The 22,299-nt window shown below is 42.7% G+C and overlaps 1 protein-coding gene across 2 annotated transcripts in view; it reads right to left on the bottom strand.

The window, feature by feature from the left end:
- Positions 1-12,994: 12,994 nt before the first annotated feature.
- The window catches only part of DYM (dymeclin), a 622,931-nt gene continuing 613,626 nt past the window's right edge, over positions 12,995-22,299 (bottom strand). For both annotated transcript variants that reach the window (XM_069104416.1, XM_069104414.1), the window contains one exon: positions 12,995-15,987. In XM_069104416.1, the coding sequence (XP_068960517.1) occupies positions 15,838-15,987 (150 nt within the window). In that variant the 3' untranslated portion in view covers positions 12,995-15,837. The remainder of the gene's footprint in view (positions 15,988-22,299) is intronic.

Below are 22,299 nucleotides of genomic sequence, written 5' to 3'. Positions count from 1 at the left end.
GTTTGTCCAGTCCTGTCCTGACTCTGGAGGTCTCTGCTGACCTCTGGTCTCGAAGCTCCAGCTGGATGCACCATAGATAACTTCAGCTCCGTTTGTCTAGCCCTGACCTTCCAAAGCCTCATACCTTGCAGACTTGCCGTCATTGGAAGGGCCCTGCGGCTCTGCCAGTCACCTGATGAGAGTTCCCTCTTCGTCCTTTCTCTTCATCTCCCTAGGTGCCTCTTGTTACCATCTTCACCTTCACCTGTCTCCCACTATGAGATGGCCCTTTCCTTGCCAGTGTAGGTATTATCCTTGTCTCCTCACTCTCTCGCCCCAGATCTAATGGCAGCTGAGTAGTACCAGCATACTGGTCCTGGTGACTCCCCTCCCCCGCCCCCAGCACCCAAGGACATGTATAGTTTTAATGACTTATAGAGCTAACCCGGGTGGGGCCCTACAAAGGACGGGGGGGGAGGGTCAGCACTGCTCCTCTGTCCGAAGCTCTGAACCACTTCGTTCTGTGGTCTCTCTCTTCTGCCAGTTCTGTCCAATGTCTCCAGGCTATTTAAGCCTTGGGTCGTTTCACACCTGAGTCCCACAACCCACCCTGCACACAAAAGGGCTACCTTGGGTGGATATGGCCTCCTCTCTTGTGGATCATGCACTGGCTCTCCCACACCACTCCAAAGTGACTTAGAGGGATGAATTTGTGGCGGTCCATCCCTTCCCTTTCCCAGTGCTCTGGTGTACTTCCTTGCTTTCATTAGCACCTCCTAACCAGAGCCAGACCTAGGGCAGGGTGATCGGGGTTTTGCCCCAAGGTGCTGAATTTAGAGGGCACAGAATTTAAAGCTTGCTGTCGCAGAAGAAATCACATGGCTTAACAGCTAGTCAGCAAGAACAGCTAAAATAAGACATCAGACGGCAGGCTGGGGTCCACTCCTCTCCTGTCCCCTGAAAGCTTTGACACCCTCACCCCAGCCTCCGCAGCACCAGCGGCTGTGTCCTGAGGTCTCCTTCTCTCTCTTCCACCATTGGATGATGTCTTCTCCTACTCACCCACTAAGAGTATGCAACTTTCCTCTGGCTATGCTCTGTGAGCCTCTGGGCACAAACTTCCTAGCTATGGCTCTGCCTGAGACTTGGGGCTGACAGGGACACTCTAATTTCCTCCTCTAGGAGGGCTGCTGGGTCATGTGTGCTATCCCCAGCTATTTCTCAAAGCTGTTTGAATTAGGGTGGGGAAGGGTCCTGACAAAGGCCTCTGCTCTGTGGCAAATGGGCTTTACATGGAGGGAGAAATCCTCCCATTTTCTCCTATTTGTAGAAAGCTTGATACTTTGCTCATTTGGCTTAGCTTTATACTTCTAAAAGCATATTTTTATCCACCATCCATCTGATCTACCCAACATTTGCCATAAGGTAGATGGAGTGGGTTAGTTTTACAGACAACATCTCATCTGTCCAGATGAGACTACTTTGGTTAAGAGACTAATTTGGCTGTGACTTTCCTAAGGTCACATAGGCAGTCAGAGTCAGAGACAAGCTATGCAATTTACTGTCTAAATCTGGCAGTGGTGGGGTTTGCCTCTCCTTCAGCCATGGCAAAGAATGTCAGCAAAAGCACAGTGTTCCCGGTTCAAACATTCAATGGCTTGTTTGCCCATGGCCCTGGCCTTTAGCTAGTGACCCATGCCTCTCCATCAAGGTCAGGCATGGCTTGTAGGACCAGCAGTGAATGTAAATCCCTTTTCATTTCCAGTCATAAACTAGGCCACTGGTTGCCAGATGCTTTATAAAATTTCCTATTTGAGAATTTACAAGTTCATTTCCATCCCAGGGAAACAGCTGGATTTTCAGAGGAACACTGGTGGGACTCGTCCAAAGGACGATGTGCCAGTTCACAACGCTGGCTCCCAACCCAGGCACTGCTGCCCTCAGGAGCCAGAGCCTGCTGTTCTTTCCTATATAACACCCAGTGACAAGTGCAAGGGAGCAGAGGAAGAAATGATGTTCAAGGGAGAGGTGGCGCCTTCTTAACTCAGTTATGAGGTTGGTAGGTAGATCTACCTCTCCCCTCATTTTGAAGGATTTTATCTGTTGTAATGGAATTTCAGTGTATTCCCCAGGACAGATGAGGCATTCGTTTTTTTTTTTCATTCAATCAACAAATGTTTACTGAGGATGTATTATGTATAAGCAACTGTACTAGACCCTGGTGTAAATAAAGAAGCACAAAATCTGGTCCCTTCCCCCAAATGCTCTCAGAAGTGAAGAGCTGGTTTTGGAGAAACCTTGGAAGATTTATATGAACTGATGCAGAGAGAAATGATCCAGAACAATTTATACTATAACAATATTGTAAAAACAATTCTGGAAGACTTAAGAATTCAGATCAGCCTTGATTCCAGGGGACCACTGATGAGGAAGGCTACTTACTTCCTTACAAAGAGGTGATGACAAACACGGAAAATGAGACAAACACTTTTGGGTGTGGTCAATGTGGCAATTTGTTTTGCTTCATTATGCCAATATGTTACAAGTATTTTGTATTTTCTTTCCCTTGGGAAGGTGAGAAGGAAAAAATGCCCAATAATAGAAAAAAAAAAGGGAGGTTATTCTCTAGTTGGGGAGATGATATGTACCTATGAAAAGTTAAAGAATGACAGAAGAGTTAAATGGCAATAAAAACAATATAATAAACATCTCTATGTGATTTATGGTATTGGGTCAAAAGTGGGTAGAGACAATGGTACTCTGGGTTTTGAGGAGAGAAAGGTGACCAGGAGGAAGTGATCAGAGAAGGCTTTGTATATAAACATGGTATTTTTGTTATTTCTTAAAAATTGATATGGTCAATTATGTTTATGATATTGAACCACTCCTGAATTCCTGGTATAAATCTCACCTGGTAATGGTGTAGGCTTTTTGTTACACATTGCTGCAATTTCTTTGCTAGTATTTTATTTTTAAAATTTGCAACAATTTTCATTGGCCTATTTCTTTCTCTTTCCGCTCTCCCTGCTTTAAGTATCAAAACCATATTTGTGGAGGACTTTACCTATATTGTCAAATAGTTTATATAGTATTGGGATCAATTGTTCCTTAAATGTTTGGTAGAATTCACTTGTAAATCCATCTGGTCCTAGGGATCTTTTCTTAGGAAGCTCATTGATGGCTTGCTCAATTTCTTTTTCTAGGATAGGGTGATTTAAGTATTCTATTCCCTCTTCTGTTAATCTGGGCAGTTTATATTTTTGTAAATATATTTGTATTTCTAATTTTCTAAATATTCATCCATCTCATTAGATTCTTAGTTTTGCTGGCATATAATTAGGCAAAATAACTTAATAATTGCTTTTATTTCAACTTCATTGATGGTGCATTTATCCTTTTCAATGATTTTTTTTTAACTTTCAATTTAGTTAATCTCTCCTTTGATTTTCAGGATTTTCATTTTGGCATTTAATTACGGATTTTTAATTTGTTCTTTTTCCAGATTTTTTTTTTTTTTTCCTTTTGGAGGGCAATTGGTGTTAAGTAACTTGCCCAAGGTTACACGGCTAGTTTTTTTGTGTGGGTGTTAAGTGTCTGAGGCTGGAACCGAACTCAGGCCCTTCTGACTCCATACTTACTGCATCACCTAGCTGCCCCTTTCCAGTTTTTTTTTTTAAAAAGTTGCATGGAGAGGGAGGGTGAGGGGGGGTCAGAGCTGGGATGGCGGAGTAGAAGCACGACCTTCCCACAGCTCCAGCTTCCACCCTCCTCAATCCATGTAAAAAGGGGACTCTAAAAAAAACTTTGGGGCTGCAGAACCCACAGAATGACACAGAGGGGCTGGCCTCCCGCTGAGAACAGCCTGGCAGGCTGGTAGGAATCCAGCACAGCGCTCTGGGAGCCGAGCCCAGCCCCATGCCAAGGCTTTAGCCCCAGGATGGGCCTGACAAGCCGCTGGCCAGAGGGGCTCCAGATCAGCAGCAGCTGTGGCCATTTCCAGATTTATCAACACATAGACACAAAGGACAAAGTGAGAGGTCAGTACAGTCTGGACTTTGGGACCAGTAAGTGGGAGTGAGTGGCTTTTACCCCCAAGGCAAAAAGCCGCTGAGACACCAGCACAGCCTGCCAGCTCCACGTGGCAGCTTCAGCTCCTGGCCTGCAGAGTGTAGGGGGACCAAGCACCAGTCTGAGGGATAATAGCTCTTGCTTTAACCTGCTTGGATCTGGATTGCAGTCTAGGGTGGATGTTCTGGGGTGTGTGTCCAGCTTGCCAGAGCATGTGGAGACCTCAGAGAGGGCACCCGTCTAATACCTCCGGCAGCTGAGAAAACCCCAGCGTTTGGGACGAAACCTCCCCTGTCTGGTGGCAGAGTTCTACTGTGGCAAAAAGCCCAAAAGTCAAGTAATTGAGTGGCAAAATGAGCAGGCAAAGGAAACAAAGCAGACAGAAGATTCCAACAATACACTCCTATTTTGGGGACAAAAAGGAGCAAAGCATGGAACAGGAGGAAAACAGTGAAGTCAGAACTCCTGCACCAAAAGCTTCAAAGGAAAATACAAGCTGGTTACAGGCCATAGAGGACCTTAAGAAAGATTTTGAAAACCAAATAAGAAAAGCAGAGGAAAAATTGGGAAGAGAAATGAGAACAATGTAAGAAAATTATGAAATGAGAGTCAACAGCCTGACTGAGGAAAATAATACCTTAAAAAACAGACTAACTGAAATGGCAAAGGAGGCTCAAAAAGGCAATGAGGAGAAGAATGCCTTAAAAAGCTGAAGTTGCCAGATGGAAAAAGAATCTCAAAAACTCAATGAAGAGAATCATTGCTTCAGAATTAGATTGGAGCAAATGGAAGCTAATGACTTTATGAGAAATCAAGATGCTGTTAAACAGATCCAAACAAATGAAAGAATAGAAGGCAATGTGAAATATCTCATGGGGAAAACCACTGACCTGGAAAATAGATCCAGGAGAGATAATTTAAAAATTATTGGACTGCCTGAAAGCCATGACCAAAGTAAGAACCTAGAAATCATCCTCCAGAAAGTTCTCAAAGAAAACTGCCCTGATGTTTTAGATCCAGAGGGCAAAATAGAGGTTGAAAGAATCCACCGATCACCTCCTGAAAAAGATCCCAAAAAGAAAACTCCTAGGAATATTATAGCCCGGTTCCGGAATTCCCAGATTAAGGAGAGGATATTACAAGCAGCCAGGAAGAAACAATTTTAATATTGTGGAAACACAATCAGAATAACCCAGGATCTGGCAGCTTCTGCACTAAGGGAATATGATATTCCGGAGGGCAAAGGAGCTGGGATTAAAACCAAGAGTCACCTACCCAGCAAAACTGAGTATCATGTTTCAGGGGAAAATATGGTCATTCAGTGGAATAGAGGACTTTCAAGCATTCTTGATGAAAAAACCAGAGTTGAATAGAAAATTTGACATTCAGATTCAAGAAGCAAGAGAAGCTTGAGAAGGTAAACAGGGAAAAGAATTCATAAGGAACTTATCAAAGTAGAACTATTAACATTCCTACATGGAAAAACAATAATTGTAACTTATGAAACTTTTCTCAGTAGTTGAAGGGATTAGAAATATATATATATATTTGTCTATATATGAGGGTATATGGGCATATGAATACATATGTGAATGTGTGTATATATGTTTATAGGTATACATAGATAGAAGGCACAGGACCAATTTAACAGGAAGGGATGATACTTAAAAGGTGAAATTAAGAGATGAGAGGAATATAATGAGAGGAGATGGGGAGAGACAGATGGGAGTAAACTATCTTATACAGAAGAGGCAAGGGAAAATGGTTGCAATGCAGGGGAAGAATAGGAAGGCAAGGGGGAATGGGTCAACCTTATTCCCACTGGATTTGGCTTGAGGAGCGAGTGAAATACACACTAAATAGGGTATCTCACCCTCCAGGAGATTAGGGGGGGAAGGGGATAAGAGGAGGGATGATAGAGGGGAGGGTAGGCTGGGGGGGAGGGAGGTTGGAAGCACTCACTTTTGAAAATAGATGGGATCAAAGTAGAGAATAGAGCGGGCGGGAGGTGGGATGGGAGGGAGGGAAATATAGTCAGTCTTTTACAATATTATCTACTATGTTATTGTTTTGCATTAGCCACACATGTGCAACCTATACTGAACTGCATATCTTCCCAGTAAGGGTGGGTGACAAGGGAGGAAGGGAATGAATCTGGAATTGAAGGTTTTAAAATAAAATATTCAAATATGTATATATATATATATGTATTTATACATACATACATATATATGTATATACTATTATTAATACCATCTTACATGTGATTGGGAAATGAGATGTGCAGGCACTGAGGCATAGAGATCCACTGGAAAAGTCGAAAGGGGTATGGGAGAAGATATGGGAGAGAGCAGATTGGAGGAGGGGATATGCTGTGGGACTGCTATTTTGGGGCAGTGGGTAGGGGAAAAACGGGGAGAAAATTTGTAACTCAAAATCTGGCAGAAACGAATGATGTAAATCAGAAGTTAATAAAGCATTAAAAAAAAAAGGATGAGCAGGCTGACTTCAGAAAAACCTCGAAGACTTAGGCAAACTGATGCTGAGTGAAGAGAGCAGAATAAGAACAGGTACACAGTTAACAGCAACACTGTGTAATGATCAACTATGATAAACTTAACTCTTCTCAGCAATACAATGATTCAAGATAATTCTGAAAGACTCGTGATGGGAAATGCTGTCCACACCCAGAGAAAGAACAACAGAGTCTGAATGAAGACCAAAGCATACTATTTTTACTTTTTTTGTTGTTGTTTTTGGGTGCTTTTTCACTTTTGTTGTGTTTCTTCTTCACAACATGACTAATCTATAAATGCGTTTAATGTGACTGCACATGTATAACTTATATCAGATATGTCAGATATGCAGTCTTAGGGAGGGGTCAGGGAAGAGAGAAAAATTTGGAACTCAAAATCTTATAAAAAATGAATGCTGAAAACTATATTTGTGTGTAATTGGAGAAATAAAATTTTATTTACAAAAAAAGTTGCGTTCCCAATTCATTGATCTGCTCTTTCTCTCTTTTATTTATATGTTGATGTATTTCATTATGTATTGATTTTAGAGATATAACTTTTCCCTGACTACTGCTTTGGCTGCATCCCACATATTTTGATATGTTGTTTCATTGCTGTCATTCTCGCTAATGAAATTATTGATTGTTTTTATGATTTGCTCTCCCTCCTGGAAGTTCCTGGGAGCTCTGGAATTTGGCTATAATATTCCTGGAAGTTTCCTTTTGGGATCTCTTTCAGGAAGTGACTTTTTTTTTTTTTCCATTTTACTCTCTGGTTTTAGGATATTAGGGCAGTTGTTTTTTTTTGATAATTTCTTGAAATATGACGTCTAGGCTCTTTCTTCAACTGTCTTTCAGGCAGTCCAATAATTCTAACATTAACTTCTGATTATCTGTAATTATCTTTCTATAATTACCTATATCTATACATATCTATATCTAAGTATTATCTGTAATTCTAACATTATCTGTTTTCCAGGTCAATTGTTTTTCTAAGGAGATATTTCACATTTTCTTCTATTTTTTTTTCCTATGCTTTTGACTCTGTTTTATTGTTTCTTGATGTCTCATAGAGACATTGGTTTCTGGTTGTTCAATTCTAATTTTTAAGGAATTGTTTTCTTCAGTGAGCTTTCTGTACCTCTTTTTCCATCTGGCCAATACTACTTTATATGGAGTAGTCATATTATGAAAGACTATCTTTCCCTCCATCCTATCCCCCCCCCATTTATTCTATTTTCTCCTTTGACCCTGTCCCTTTTCAAAAGTGTTTGCTTCTAACTACCCTCTCCCCCAATTTTCCCTCCCTTCTATCATCCCCCCTCTTATTCCCTTCCCCCACACTTTCCTGTAGGGTAAGATACCCAATTAAGTGTGTATGTTATTCTCTCCTTAAACCAAAATCCAATGAGAGTATGGCTGACTCATTCCCTTTTACCTTTCTACTCTTCCCCTCCATTGTAGCAGCCTTCTCCTGCCTCCTTTATTTGAGATAATCCACCCCATTCTCTCTCCCCCTCTCCTCGCAATGCCCTCTATGTATACATGTACACACACTCATATATACACACACACATATACACATACACCCACTTATACATACATGTATATACACACACATATATTCCCTTCAACTATCCTCATAGTGAGAAAAGTCTCATTCGTTACAAATATCATCTTTCCATGAAGGAATGTAAATAGTTCAACTTTAATTAAAGTTCCTTATGATTTCTCTTTCCTGTTTACCTTTTCATGCTTCTCTTGTTAAGGAGTTATTTTCATCAGTGAAATTTTGTATAACTTTTGCCATTTGACCAATTCTATTTTTAAAGGTGTTATTTTTTCCAGTATTTTTTGTGCCTCTTTCACCAAGCTGTTTATTGTCTTTTCATAATTTTCTTGTACTGCTTTAATTTATTTTCCCAGATGTTCCTCATTTGATTTTGAAAATAATTTTTAACCTCTTTTAGGAATTCTTGTTGGGCTTGTGTCCAGTTCACAGTTTTTCTTTGAGGCTTGCTCATAGCTTATTTGACACTTCATTAGTTTGTGTCTTGATTTTCCCTATGACGATAGTAGCTTTTTATGGTTAAGTTCTTTTTCTGTTTGCTCATTTTATTTTTGTTTTTTTTGCTTTTTGGAGGGGGGAAGGTAGGGTAATTGGGGTTAAGTGACTTGCCCAAGGTCACACAGATACTTTTTGTGTTGTGTCTGAGGCTACATTTGAACTCAGGTCCTCCTGACTCCAGGGCTGGCGCTCTATTCACTGCTCCACCTAGCCGCCCCTGTTTGCTTATTTTTTCTAGTCTATTTCTTGACTTTGAACTTTAAGTTAAAGTTGGGCACTATTCCTGGGATTGAGGTGGCGGGGTGGGCAGGGGGCACTGTCCCATGCTTCAGGCTTTTTCCACACAGCTGCTTTCAGAGCTAGTTTTGGAGGTTTGGACATTTTCAGTGCTTCCAAGAAAAGGTGTGGTCACTGCTCTCTTGATCTATACCCTGGTCCTTACCTAGGAAAAGACCCTGATTCCTTGCAGCCACAAGCAATATTATACCTCAGGGGTTCTGCTCCCTTGGGATCAAAAACAATGCTGCTCCTTAGGGTCCCTGCTTCCTTGGCATTGAAAGTATTCCTCTTTTTCCTGGAACTGTGACCTGGAAGTGGGTATGGTCAATGGAGTTGCCAAACAGTGCCTTGTCCTGCATTTAGTGCTAGCAGAGGCATTTCCTCTAAGCATTTTCTGACCAGCTGCCAGATCCCCTTACTGTCCCTGGCTTGAGAGCTCCCAAAGCTGCTGCTGCTCCCTCCAAGACCCACAGCTGGTGTTGCTGCTAGGTGGGCTCTGGGCCAGACCCCAATTCAATATCATAGACCTTTCCTTTTGTCTTCCTAGGTTGTCTTGGGTTGGAAAAATGTCTCACCCTGACCTTTTCTTGGCTTTACCTGTCCCAATATTTGATTTGAGGCATTGTTTTAAAGTTATATGGAGGGGAATGTTGGGAGAGCTAAGCTGCTTTCTCTACTCTGCCATCTTGGCTCTGTTTTCTGAAGTCTCCAGAGAAGGTTTTGTACAGAGGGCAAGGTAGGAATTGGGCCAATGGAGAGGGCATTCTAGCTCTGTTTTGCATTTCAAGCCCTTCATAACCTAGCCCCCTGCTATGTTTCCATCTTATTCTGGAACTTGTACTCTTGAATCCAGTGACCCTGGCCTCCAGGCTGTTTCACAAACAAGATACTCCATCCCTTTACTCAGGTCATTTTTTCCCCTGGCTGTCCCCCAAGCCTAGAACACTTTCTTTCCTTTGACTACTGACCTCTTTGGCTTCTGTGTCCCAACCAAATCCTGCCTTTTATAGACAATCCTCCCCAACCCCTCTATTTTGGAGGGGGGAAGGTAGGGCAATTGGGAGTGACTTGCCCAAGGTCACATGGCTAGTTTTGTGTTAAGTGTCTAAGGTCATATTTGAACTCAGGTCCTCCCGACTCCAGGGCCAGTGCTCTATTTACTGTGCCATCTAGCCGCCCTCCAGAACAATATATTTTTTTAACATTTGTTTTTAAAACTTTGATTTCCAGATTTTTCCCTTCTTCCCTCCTCACTCCCACTGGGAAGATAAGCAATTCAATATAGGTTGTACATGTGTAGTTATGCAAAACGTTTCCATAGTAGATACATTGTGAAAGACTAACTATATTTCCCTCCATCCTATCCTGCCCCCCACTTATTCTATTTTCTACTTTGACCCTGTCCTTTTAAATAGATTTTTATATAAGAAAGCATAGTTAAGCAGATCACATTCTCTATCCATGCTCTCATGTGTCTATCTATGGACACCTTGAGTGTCGTGAGCATGAATCATAATTTAGGCTCCTCCCAGCCTCCTAGGCTGTAGACAGTATCTCAGAAGAAAGAGCCTCTAAAGGGTGGCCATGGAACCCCAATGGGAGACTGGGAGTGTCCCAGGAATTTGTCCTTAGCCCTGTTCTACTACCACTTTTAGCAATGATTTGGATGGAGGCATGGAAGCCATGATTGTTGACTCCACAAATGATACCAAAATTAGTAAGGACAGAGAACATGCTGGATAGACAATCAGGACCCCCCAAAAGTGCAACAAAAGATAATCAGGGGGTGATTGAAGATGACATTGAACATACATAAAACTAAAGTCCTACCCTTGAGTTAAAAAAATAAAAAAAATCAACTGTACAAGTACAGAACGGAGGAGAAATGGCTAGTCAACATGAAAACAAAACAATTGGGGGTGGGATGGGTGGGATTTAGTCGATTGTAACTCAGTGAGTTAGAGGGGTGATGTAGCCCTCAGGCAGCCTTGATTATGGAAGCACAGAGGCATCATGCACCAGAGAGAGGGGACAGTCCCACTCTCCTTTACCGTGATGGGGCCCACAAGTGGAGTACTGTGGTCAGGTCACTGATATTTGGAAGCCCATTAAGAGGAAATAATGAGTTTGGTCAGGAGACAGGAGCACTGAAGGAATTAATGATGTTTCATCTAGAAAAGCCTCAGGGACGGCACAATAGGTCTCATCAATGCTTCTTATGGAAGAGGAATGAAACTTTCTTTAGCCTGATCCCAAGAAGTTAGAATAAGGAACAATGGAGGAAGTTGCAAAGAGGTAGATTTAAGCTCAGTGTAAAGAAAAATTAAGCAAAAAAAAAGAGGTATTAGGAAGGAAGTGAAACCAGCTGCCTAGGGAGGTAATAGGTTTCCCCTCATTTGTCATCTTCAAGGAAGCCTTTTGTTGTTCAGTCCAGCTCGTTCTGACCGATTTGGAGTTTTCTTGGCAAAGATACTGGAGTGGTTTGCCATTTCTTTCTCCAGATTATTGTACAGATGAGGAAACTGAGGCAAAGAGGGTGAAGTGACTTGTCCAGGATCACACAGCTAATACATGCTTGAGGCTGTATTTGAACGTGGGTCTTCCTGACTCCAGACCCAGTGTTCCATCTGTTGTGCCACCTAGCTGTCCCTCCAGAAGAGTCTAGACCAGGACAGTAAGTAAGGTAGGGCAGCTCCAGGGAAGGCTGACATTAAGAAGTCCTTTAGCAGGCCAGAGAGGTCATTTGACTCTTTTTGTAACCCCAGCCGTTAGCACCGTGCCTGGGGCATGGCAGGCCTTAAATGCTGACTGACTGACTTAACAGGCACCTGCTGGGGAGTGGACAGGTGGCCAAAGCCCAAGCGAGTCCTTGGGCTGGCAAGTGCCCACTTCTCTCTTCTCATCAGCACTGAGCATGTCTCCTGCCACTTGCCCTGAGTGCTCAGATGGCTAGGTACAGCTCTGAGGACGTCCGCCTGTTGTAGAGTGGGATGCCTTTTCAGCCAGGGGTCTGAGGAGATAAGAAAAACAAATGAGCATTTATAAAGTGCTTATTATGCATCCAGCACTGTGCTGAGCCCTTCACAATTATTATCTCCTTTGACCCTCATAACCCTGTGAGGTGGGTGCCATTATTATTTTCAGCTAAGTGACTTGCCCAGGGTCATACAGCTAAGTGTGAGAGGCAGAATTTGAACTCTGGTTCTGACTTCAGGCCAAGCACCTTATCCACTGCTAGAGGACATCAAGTTCCACAGCTTGGTAATTAGGCATAGAAGTGACCCAGTCTCAGAGGGACATGATGAATCACAAACCTCCCCCAAACTTTGTGGGTTACTGACATTAGCCTTGAAGAATGGCAGCTCTGGCTTAAATCCCGCACTAAACAAGCTCCGGAGCATGATCTCCTTCACAAGCACGCTTCTGAGGAAGGTCAGTGAAAACTTTTTTTTTCTGTGTTTTGTGTTGCTTCTTTCTTAAAGCTTCTGAAGGGTGTGTGGAGGGCAAGGGGCCGTGCCACACTCTGTGCCCTAAGCTTCCTCCTCACTCCATCTTCTGGGATTGTCTTCCTAGTTCTCCAGCCTCCCCCTTAAGTGCCTAGGCTCCTGCCTCCAACCCTCCTGCCAGTCGGGGGCTTCTTAGGAATTCTCAGTGCTGGTTCGCTTCATCATGTACTATGGGTTCAGAAGAAGAGGGGGGAATACATACATCTCAACAAACTTTTGAATGTGAAGTGAATTCTATTTAATAAGTACAATGTTACTAATCACATCAGGCTGGGGAGGTGGGTTGGTCGGAGCAAAAATTTGTCAAATGCCTTGAACTCTTTATAGGGAATGAGCGGCTGAAAGGGGAAGAAAAGGCATAAAAATAAACACTGTGCCAGAGCCGCAGGGAACAAAAACCCAGCTCCATCACCACTTCATTCCCTTGGCCAAAGTAAGAGGTAAATAATTTCCACCCGAGTACAAGAGCCCTGCACAATTCTCTCCTTACTAAGTGTAAAATAACCAGAAAGATTTTGACCGCTTCCCCCTTCCCCCTCCCCAAGTTGGCATGCAAAATGAACACAGGAGCAATCTGGGTTATTTGCCTCCTTTTTTTTATTACAAGACAATGTCTCACACAGAGTACGGGAGGAAGGGTGTCTAGACGGCCGGTTTTTCAGAGCCCAGAGAGAAGACACAGTGGTGCAGGGGCGAGCCGGCTCATGCATCTCGGCTCCCAGCCTCTACCACCCCTCGGGCTGGCAATTGTCCCTCTCTCCAGCTTTAGTGGCAGGCTTCGGCCCCAGCCGTGTTGCTGGCCTGCTGAATCCCTCCTCCACTGTGTGGCTCATTAAAAAAGGGAGACACAAAGAAAATGATTTGTTGGGGCACCGACTTGCTCCTCTTAGACTTGGGAGAACATCGGCTCAGCGCGGCCAGATGGTACGGGGAGGGGGGCAGCTTGGCAGCCTGGCTGTGTCTGCTGCCCCCCTTGACTCCCTAGCTTTAATGACCAGCAAGGCTACTGAGTTCCAGACAGCCATGATTTCTTCTTGTTGAAGCTCTCAAAGTAATTCTTTTCCTGTACTTTAGTGAGGGACCAACAGACCCATCCTGGTCCTAAGTCTTGGGGGGTGGGGAGAAGGTAGGGTGGCCTTGTCAAACTTCTCTTCTTGGTGCCTCAATGGGGAAAGGACATAGGCCAAAGCGCCACACAAAGCCATTCTGCTCAGTCTTCAAAGCTGGGAACTGTTTTCCAAGCCCAATCTAAATGTCACTTTTACTTAAGCTGATAATCAAATGATTTCCTCTTTCTACAATGCTGTCTGCTGTTTCAGTTTTAAGATGGTCTCTTTCCCAAATCCAGAGATCTAAGGGGAAAGTAGCTAAGAATATTATTCTGGGTGTGCTACATTGAGGGCTTTTGCATCTTACGTACATCAATACTATGCATGCTTACCTAAAATACAGAGTTTCCACAGGAGCAGGAAAAGCAGCGTTGTGCCGTAGGGGCAGAGACACTGACTCACTAGGGAACACAGGGCCCAGGTCCTGGTGCTGTCATTAACTAGGTCAGCACAGCCAGCGTCAGGGCCTCTGGACAACTGGACTCAAAAGAAGACAATGCCTCCTGCTCTAATTCCTGCGGCTGCTAGGAGGCTCAAATTGGGAAAGAGAGAAAAGGGGCTTTGATAGCAGAAAGCGCTATATGAAGGTCAATTCTCATAATCTCTCTGACCTTTTTTTAGGGAGAGAAGGAACTGAGCGGAAAAAACTGGTCAGAGGGGTCATCTGAAAAAGCGAGTAGGCCCCGGTCACTTTGGACCTCTGATCCTGAAGCAAGGAGATGTTGCTTCCAGAAAGACTCCAAATGATAGGAGGTTTGAAAAAGGAGACTCGTGTCTAACACTGCCTGCCTGGCACTTTGCTTTCTTGGTTGAAAAGAACACAGCAAGTTTAAATATCTTCCAAAAAAATGGTACTGGTTTGGATATTTTTTCCCTTTTCTCCCAAGTTAGGAAGAAGCCACATTCATGTCCACAGCTTCTGATATGAACAAGCTGCAGATGGTGGAGGGTGAAGTCAGGGGGTGGCCAAGATGCCCCACTGCCCCCAGCGCTTCCTTCCCGAGCACCCCCTCTTTGGCTGAATCTGCAACTCACTGCCGGATGCAAACAGGGAGGCTTTCTCATCCACTGGGAAGAGAAACATTTGTTTTGCCTTCAAAGGGATTTGGCTATTGGGTCACCTCCACCAGGCCTCTCCAATTCCATCCGAGCTGCAGCAGTTGTCCTTAAACTTCTCCCTGCCCTTTGTTCGATTCTCTCCTTTGACCTTATCCCAGTCGGATTCTGTTATTTTTGTATATGGCCATTTCCCTCATTAGGCTTGATTCCCTAGGAGGAGGGATGGTGGTGGTGGGAACTGCAGTGTTTTTCATCTCTGTAACCCCAGCCTAGCAGAGCACTGAACTTAGAGCTTAATCAATGTTCACTGAATGGACTGAACTGATCTTTCTCCCTTCCTCCTGACTCCCAAAGCAACAAAATAAGTTGCTTTCAGAATGAACCTCTTCCCCCAATGACCAATACACAGCCAATCAATTCACAGGCATCCCTCTGGCCTCTATTTTACTTCCAGCTCAGAGAGCAGGGGCAGCTTTAGAGCAAGGAATCCTTTTCCTTCTTGGGAGGATGATTTGTGTAGAAGCAAAGGAAAATAAATACACAAAGCTGATTAAATAAAAGGAGGCCTCCTTGAAAGGTAACCAGATTTATATGCTTTTAAGTTTCATTTCCCTGAATACCTGTTCAGTCAGCTTGACTTGGTTTTTTTCTCATTTGCCTGTTCTTAGGTTTGAAAAAGGAGATGTGTCTAACACTGCCTGCCTGGCACTTTGCTTTCTTGGTTGAAAAGAACACAGCAAGTTTAAATATCTTCCAAAAAATGGTACTGGTTTGGATATTTTTTCCCTTTTCTCCCAAATTAGGAAGAAGCCACATTCATGTCCACAGCTTCTGAGATGAACAAGCTAAAAAAAAAATACCCAAACAAAAAACCCCAAACAACCTCGGTTCCCCAATCCCCCCAAAAGTCCCTCTGAACCCCTGAACAAGAAGTAAGCAGTATTATGCTGAGTTCATAAAACACCAATTCTCTGGATAAGCTCTAGGTTTTCTGTTGAGAAATCAAATTCAAGGTCATGTGTCAGATTTTTATTCTTATTGTGTCTTTGTCCTTTCCTTTTTTGTGCCACAGTCTATACTTGGCGCTTTCCTACTATGTGGTATGAAATTTCAAAGTCAAAAACTATACAAGATTAGAAAGCTCCATTCTCTGTAAGCCTCAGGTCTTCTGTCTCCTCCAGGAATAGGTAACTAGAAGAGTTGCTTTGCATGGGGTGGGGTGGGGCGGGGAGGGGGGAAGGCCAGTCTAGACCCTCAGCCCGAATCCATTGTGAATAACTGGATGTCCTGTGGGTTCCAGTATAGGGCGACAGCTGAGTTGTACACAAGAGACCAGACGTAGGGGATGAAGAATTCCTCAGGCTGCTCCTCTTCCACATACTTGAACTTCAGCTCTGGAAATTTCTGAAAACGGAATGAGATAAATGTAATTCCCTGTTATACCTGAACACTTTCCGTACCACCGCCTCCTCCAAAACCCAAACCCAAACCGACTTAATGCCAAACCCAATGCTCTCATCATCAGCCAATGTGCCCTCTCAGACCCTCCCACACAAGGACAACAGTGATGAGAAGCTGAGCTAATCCCTTCCCGGAGCGAGGCTGTCACTGTGCGGAGGCAGAGCAGGCTATTGCCTGTGTGGTGTGATTTGTGGGCAGGTTTCTATCCAAAAGTATCTCTACAATTAGAGTTATTTCGTAGGATTTTTTTAGGCATTTTGGTTTTTAAGCATCCCTGGTGAAAATATAAATACCTCTGGAGAGGTTCGATCACTCTTTGTTAGTTTATACACGGTAAAAGGGGCTGGAGTCAGGAAGACCTGAGTTTAAATGCAGCCTGAGATATTTCTTAGCTGAGTGACCCTGGGCAAGTCACTTAACCTTGTTTGCCTCGGTTTTCTCATTTGTAAAATGAGCTGGAGAAGGAAACAACAATTTAGGTTTGCCTCTACCTGGCAGACACATTATTCAGGGTGCAGCTGGCCTGGAGTCGGCAGGTTTTCTTAGACTTGAATGAGGCTGAGATGAAATAGGAACTAAAATGCTCAAGATAAAGTCAGTGTAAACGTGGCAGCAGGTTGTAAGGCTGACAGGGTCTGGCTGTATCACCTGACACCCATCTGGGTCAGAGGCACCCTTGCTGCCACAATTCTGGGTGAATGGGAGGAGGAAGGCAGTGACCTCTGCTTTTCGGGTGGGGAGGTGGCAATTCCACTGCTAGCGAGCTAGATGGCTAGAAGGGCGGGAGTGAGGAGAACCTCAAAGATAACCCATGTCCTCATTTTTCTGCCAAGCAGTTTCCATGTGAAAATATCTGCATCCTTCAGTTCCAACTGTCTGACAAGTGAGAATGTGTGAGGTGCAGCAGCCCCAAGGTGGCACTTGGGTTTTAGCACCTGATGGTGATTTGGGGCTTTTGATTTTCTATTTTTACTGCTAACCTACTTCTGCTGACTGAGTACAAACCAGAGCAGCCGCTTCCCAGGCCTGAAGAATGCTGGGCTTTTCTCAAGTGTCTCATGTGGAGTCTGCGAATCCCCCAAGCACCACGGACCTTGGCCTCAGTGTCTGGAGGAGCTCCGGGCAAGGGCACTTAATGCAGGCCCTGAGAGGTGGCACAGCTTGGGCTACTCTGGGCATTTGAGGAGGTCGTTATTGGATAACTTAGGCCAAGGTGTGGGCCAGTTCTCACTCCATTTAACTCTTTGTGGAGAATACCTGATTTTTAAATACTGCCCTAGATACAGAAAGAGGAAAGGGAGAGGGAGTTCAGAAGCATTTATATAGTGCGGACTCTGTGCCAGCCACTGTGCCACTAAATGCTTCTACAAAGATCATTTTGTTTGACCCTCACAACAACCTTGGGAGGTCAGTTCGACTGATATTCTCATTTTACAGTTGAGGAAACTGAGGCAAAGAGCTATGTGCCCAGGGTTACATAGCTCGTAAATGTCTATGGCTGGATCTGAACTCATGTCTACTTGACTCCAGGCCTAGTGGTCTGTCCAGTGTGCCACCATCTGTGATCTAGGTGATACGGAAAATTCCCTGCCTCTCTTTGTGCTGCTAAGCCACTTTAATCCTTCATTCAAGAAAGGTTTATTGTGTTCCTCAAGAGCATTAATGATCATGTAGACCAGCCTTTGGATGGGTCAGTGATGGCGTGCAAGATGGAAATAGGGCCCCTCTCCCTTTGGGGGGAAGGTAAATACATGAATAGAAAGCCAATTCAGATAGTTACCATTCAGAGTAAATAATATATATGAATTAATATAAGATAAAATGATATCAATGATCTACCTAAGTATAGTGGGCGCCTAGACTATACTATATAGAGTAACAAGAAAAATGGCAGCCAACGTTTATATAGGCCCTGCCTGGCATTGTGCTTAGCACTTTTATAATTATTACCTCATTTGATCCTCACAATAATCCTAGGAGGTTGGTACTATTATCATCCCCATTTTATAGATGAGGAAACTGAAACAAATAGAGGTTAAGTGACTTGTCCAGGGTCACACAGATAGTTGAAGTGGCAAGCGTCTGAGGTCAGCTTTGAAGTCAGGTCCTCCTGGCTTCAGGGCCAGTGCTCTATTCACTGTGCCACCTAGCTGCCCCTCATGGAAATCTTTTACAGGAAGTTGAGCTATGAGTCAGGTCTTAAAGGAACTGGCCAGAGGCTGCCAGAGAAGGGGGTATTCCAAGTGAGAGAAAAGGATTACCCAGTTGGATGCATCGTGACTTGATCCTACCAAGTAGCAAGACATATGTATGTATGGGACTCTTCTCATTGCTAAGTCCCAATCTGTAAGAACATCCTTGGCTAAGAGTTAATGGGTAGAAGCGGGCTGTAATGCCCAGCCACAAAATGCTCTACTTAGACCTTGTCTGTGCCCATGGGCTCAGGGGTACTCTAGGCCAGTTCTCAAACCGTATGTCAATAGTGTAGGTGGATTAGCTATGTAGTGGCAAGTGAGTGGTGGCCGGCTGTACTTCTAGGAAAGTCAAAGATTGGCTGAGGCCCTAGGAAAGAAAACAGATACAAAAAACCCCAGGCAGACCTCTCTGCCATCCTGTCTTGTAAAATCTGCAGCTCTAGAGCAGTTCCAGCCTGTTCTAACTCTCTGGCCACAGGGATGGCTGGGAGAAGATAACATTGGTACCATTTCACTATTTATAAGGACATGGCTAAGACTAGGAATAAACTACCACTTGTGCTGCTGAGTTAGACAAGGAAGAGACCCTGGCTTGGACTCTGAAGGACACAAGGAGCTCCTTCCGGCTTCCCTCCAGCTCAGGGTTTGTGTAGCTTGGTTGGGCCAAAAGCACACTCCTGCGCCTGCCTGGCTGGCCACTGGGTATTCAGGTTTATTTTTACATTGATTCCTAGTGCTTGTTTGTGCCTGAGGAAGTAACAAAAACATGGAAATAAGTATTCAGACACTTCCCTTGTGCAGTCATCCATGTTAATTTAACACATCAGCTTAACACAAATAGCACCTACCTATACAACTACAATTAAAACCAAACCCAATGAGCTTGGAGAGTACTCTGTTAAGGTAGACCATACCCAGGCATTCTCTCTGACCCTACCTCCATTTCCCTTTTCAAACTCAGTATTTGTAAGATCCCGGGCTTTCTTTACCTCACTCAAATAAGGTTATAGCTTAGTTCTTTATTAGGAAAGTGAAGTCAAAATTCAAGATTCTAAGGGAAATTTTAAGAATCACAGTCTATGCTGTTTCTTTAACTGGGCTGCCTGTCCAATAAAACTGGATTTATTCAGAGATTCTGCATTGCTTCCAGCTTGCTTACTGAGAGACAGAGATCTGATGCCACCCACCCAATTGTGGCAAAGTCTCTCCACTGAAGTCCCCATTCACACCCTGGATTAAAGAATTGTAGAGGAAGAAACCCTTAGATGTTCACTGCTTCCCTAGACTTTTCAAGTGAGGGTAACTTTTTTAGGGTCAAAAAAAGTTATTACCAAATTCTAAATTATTATCAGTTATTACCAAGTTCTGAATAAAATAATAGCAGATATAACCACAATGATAAAACCAATAAAGAAATCTTGGTTGATCCTGTATATGAAGAGGCAAAGTTATTTCCTGTTATAAGAGGAAAGGTTAACAAGTGCTTTATTTTTTCCTCCTGTACCTCAATCCTTCTGGGGAATAGCCAGTGGTTTTGAAAGGTGACACGTGTAAGAAAAAAGACTCCCACTCAAGAGTTTTCCTTTTTCACTTAGAATCTCAGAACACTTTAATTTCATAAATGCTGGCCTAAGAATTTTTCTCCTCTTCACACTTTCTGTTCCTATGATTGTGATTGGAAGAAAAGATTTTCTGAAATGAAATAACGGAAGAAAATTTAAGATCTTTTCTATCCAGTGACATATTGGGGGGGGGCGGTTTCCTCTGAACGTCTTATACATCCAAGACTGTCGTACATAGTCTCTAAGAGGTGTAAAATGGAGAACTCAAACAAATTTAAAGTGCTTACACAGAAATTCTTTTCAATGACAGTATGCTAGCTGGGCAGGAAATATTCAATGATTTGACATGGAAAACTATTCACATTCCCTTATGACATAGGGGAAACCCTGGTCAGTAGCTAATTAGAAAATGTTAAATTAAAGTGAGTATGAGTGAAATACTTTCTGGATCACTAAAGATGGAACACCTCTGAAAATAACCTCACCTTCCAAATAGTTGATTTCCCTCAGTAATGTGGTGAACAGGGAGGTGAGACTGTCTCATTCTTTCCTTTGGCTTTTATTTATATTTGAAATAATAATCATTTTACCATCCATAGGTGAAATGTACCCACAAAGGCACCGGACACTTTTTAGCAGTGGCAAGAACAACTTAATGACTGTTAAACTATTCTGAAAGTAAATTATGCATCAACCCCGTAAATAACTACTATAGTTTTTTCAACAGACAAAATCTTTTGTCCTGGGCAGTAGCTAAAGTGGCAGGACTCACTGACTTTCCTTCATATCAGTCATTTTTCACATTAATAAAAAAAAAAGCGTATCCTTGTGTTCATTCAGTTTATCTGCCAATAACCATTTTATATTGATCTTATTATCAAGTCTTCACTCCGATCAATTATAACGTCTACCGAAGTCTTTCAGCAGCAATTTAGCGATTGTGGAAAGAATAGTGAAGCAGGACTCAGAAAACCTGGGGTCAAGTTCCAACCCTTCCTATCTATGTCACTTGGGGTGAAGTCATTCAAAGAATCATATTTTTCCTCATCTGTAAAAATGAGTATAACACCTATCCTGTTTAATCGACAGTTTTCGTGAGGATCAAATGAGATCACGCTTGGAAAATTGCAAAGTATTTCACACAGAAAGGGCTGGTGCAGTGAAAAAAGTGCTGGGTTTGAACTAAACAGATCTGGGTGATAATACAACCTTTGGTAAGTCACAATCTCTGAGTCTCAGTTTCCTCATCTGTAAAATGAAGCAGTTGGACCAGATGATCTCTAAATTCTAAATCTTATAATAAACCTATAATCTCCGAAGTCCTCTATAACTTTATGATCCTATGATCTTGAAGAAGTCAAATTTAATGATTTTATTGGGCTGCAAAAAAACTCGCACCAGTGTAGTTTAAAAAATGAGGTATCAAATTTCCCATACTTTTAATGGTAGTCAAAGGTACATTTTCCCATTTGGCAGTCTCATTTGTGTACCTCATTATGCATAAATCTGGAAACTTCCTGGCTGAAAACTCAGAAATAAGTACTGAAGAAGTTTATTTATTTATTTTGCTCATTTGCTTCCTTCCTTCTTTATATTCATTTTAGAAAATTCTCATTTCCAAATTCTCTACCTCCTACCCTTCCTCACTCATTGGGAAGGCAAGCAATATGATACTAATCATATATGTGAAGTCATGCAAAACGTATTTCCATATTAGTCATGTTTTGAAAAAAAAGTGAGAAACAAAAAAGTATGCGTCAATCTGCACTCAGAATTTACTGGCATTCTCTCTGGAGGTCAACAGTATTTTTCATCACTGATTCTTTAGAACTGTCTTAGATCATTGTATTGATAAGAGTAGTTAAGTCTTTGATCATTGTTACAACACGGCTGTTACTGTGTACGATGTTCTCCTGGTTCTTATTTTACTTTGCATCAGTTTAAGTCTTTCCAGGTTTTTCTGAAACCATCAGGCCTGTCATTTCTTGTAGCATAATAGTATTTCATTACAATCGCATACTACAATTAACTCAGCCATCCCCTCAGTTGCCCATTTTTTTGCCTCCACAAAAAGAGCTTCTATAAATATTTTTGTACATGCAGGTCCCTTTCTACTATCTTTGATCCCTTTGGGATATAGATCTAGTAGTGGTATTGCTGGGTCAAAGGGTATACACAGTTTTATAGCCCTTTGGGCTTAGTTTCAAATTGCATTGAGAAAGTTTAAGAGAACAGAGTTCTTTATACAAACACCTTAGAAAGGATTAGACTATCTCAGATATGGTAACATTTTCCAAAACATTACTGCCCTCCCCCTCTTCCAAGTTTCAACAGAAAAGATAAGTGAAACTTGGGTTTTGCTGCTGGGTAATAAGGGGCCACATCCCATAATAATGACAATAACTTACACTCATTAACACATAGCTCACATTCAAATTGCACTTAAAGGTTTACAAAGTACTCTGTGGCAGGTAAAATAAGTATTTTACATATGAGGA

The sequence above is a fragment of the Petaurus breviceps genome, unplaced genomic scaffold (assembly GCF_028583685.1).
Source record: "Petaurus breviceps papuanus isolate PSGF00001 unplaced genomic scaffold, PetGlider_PUasm1.0 131, whole genome shotgun sequence".
Lineage (NCBI taxonomy): Eukaryota > Metazoa > Chordata > Mammalia > Diprotodontia > Petauridae > Petaurus > Petaurus breviceps.
This window is presented reverse-complemented; position numbering and strand designations above follow the sequence as displayed.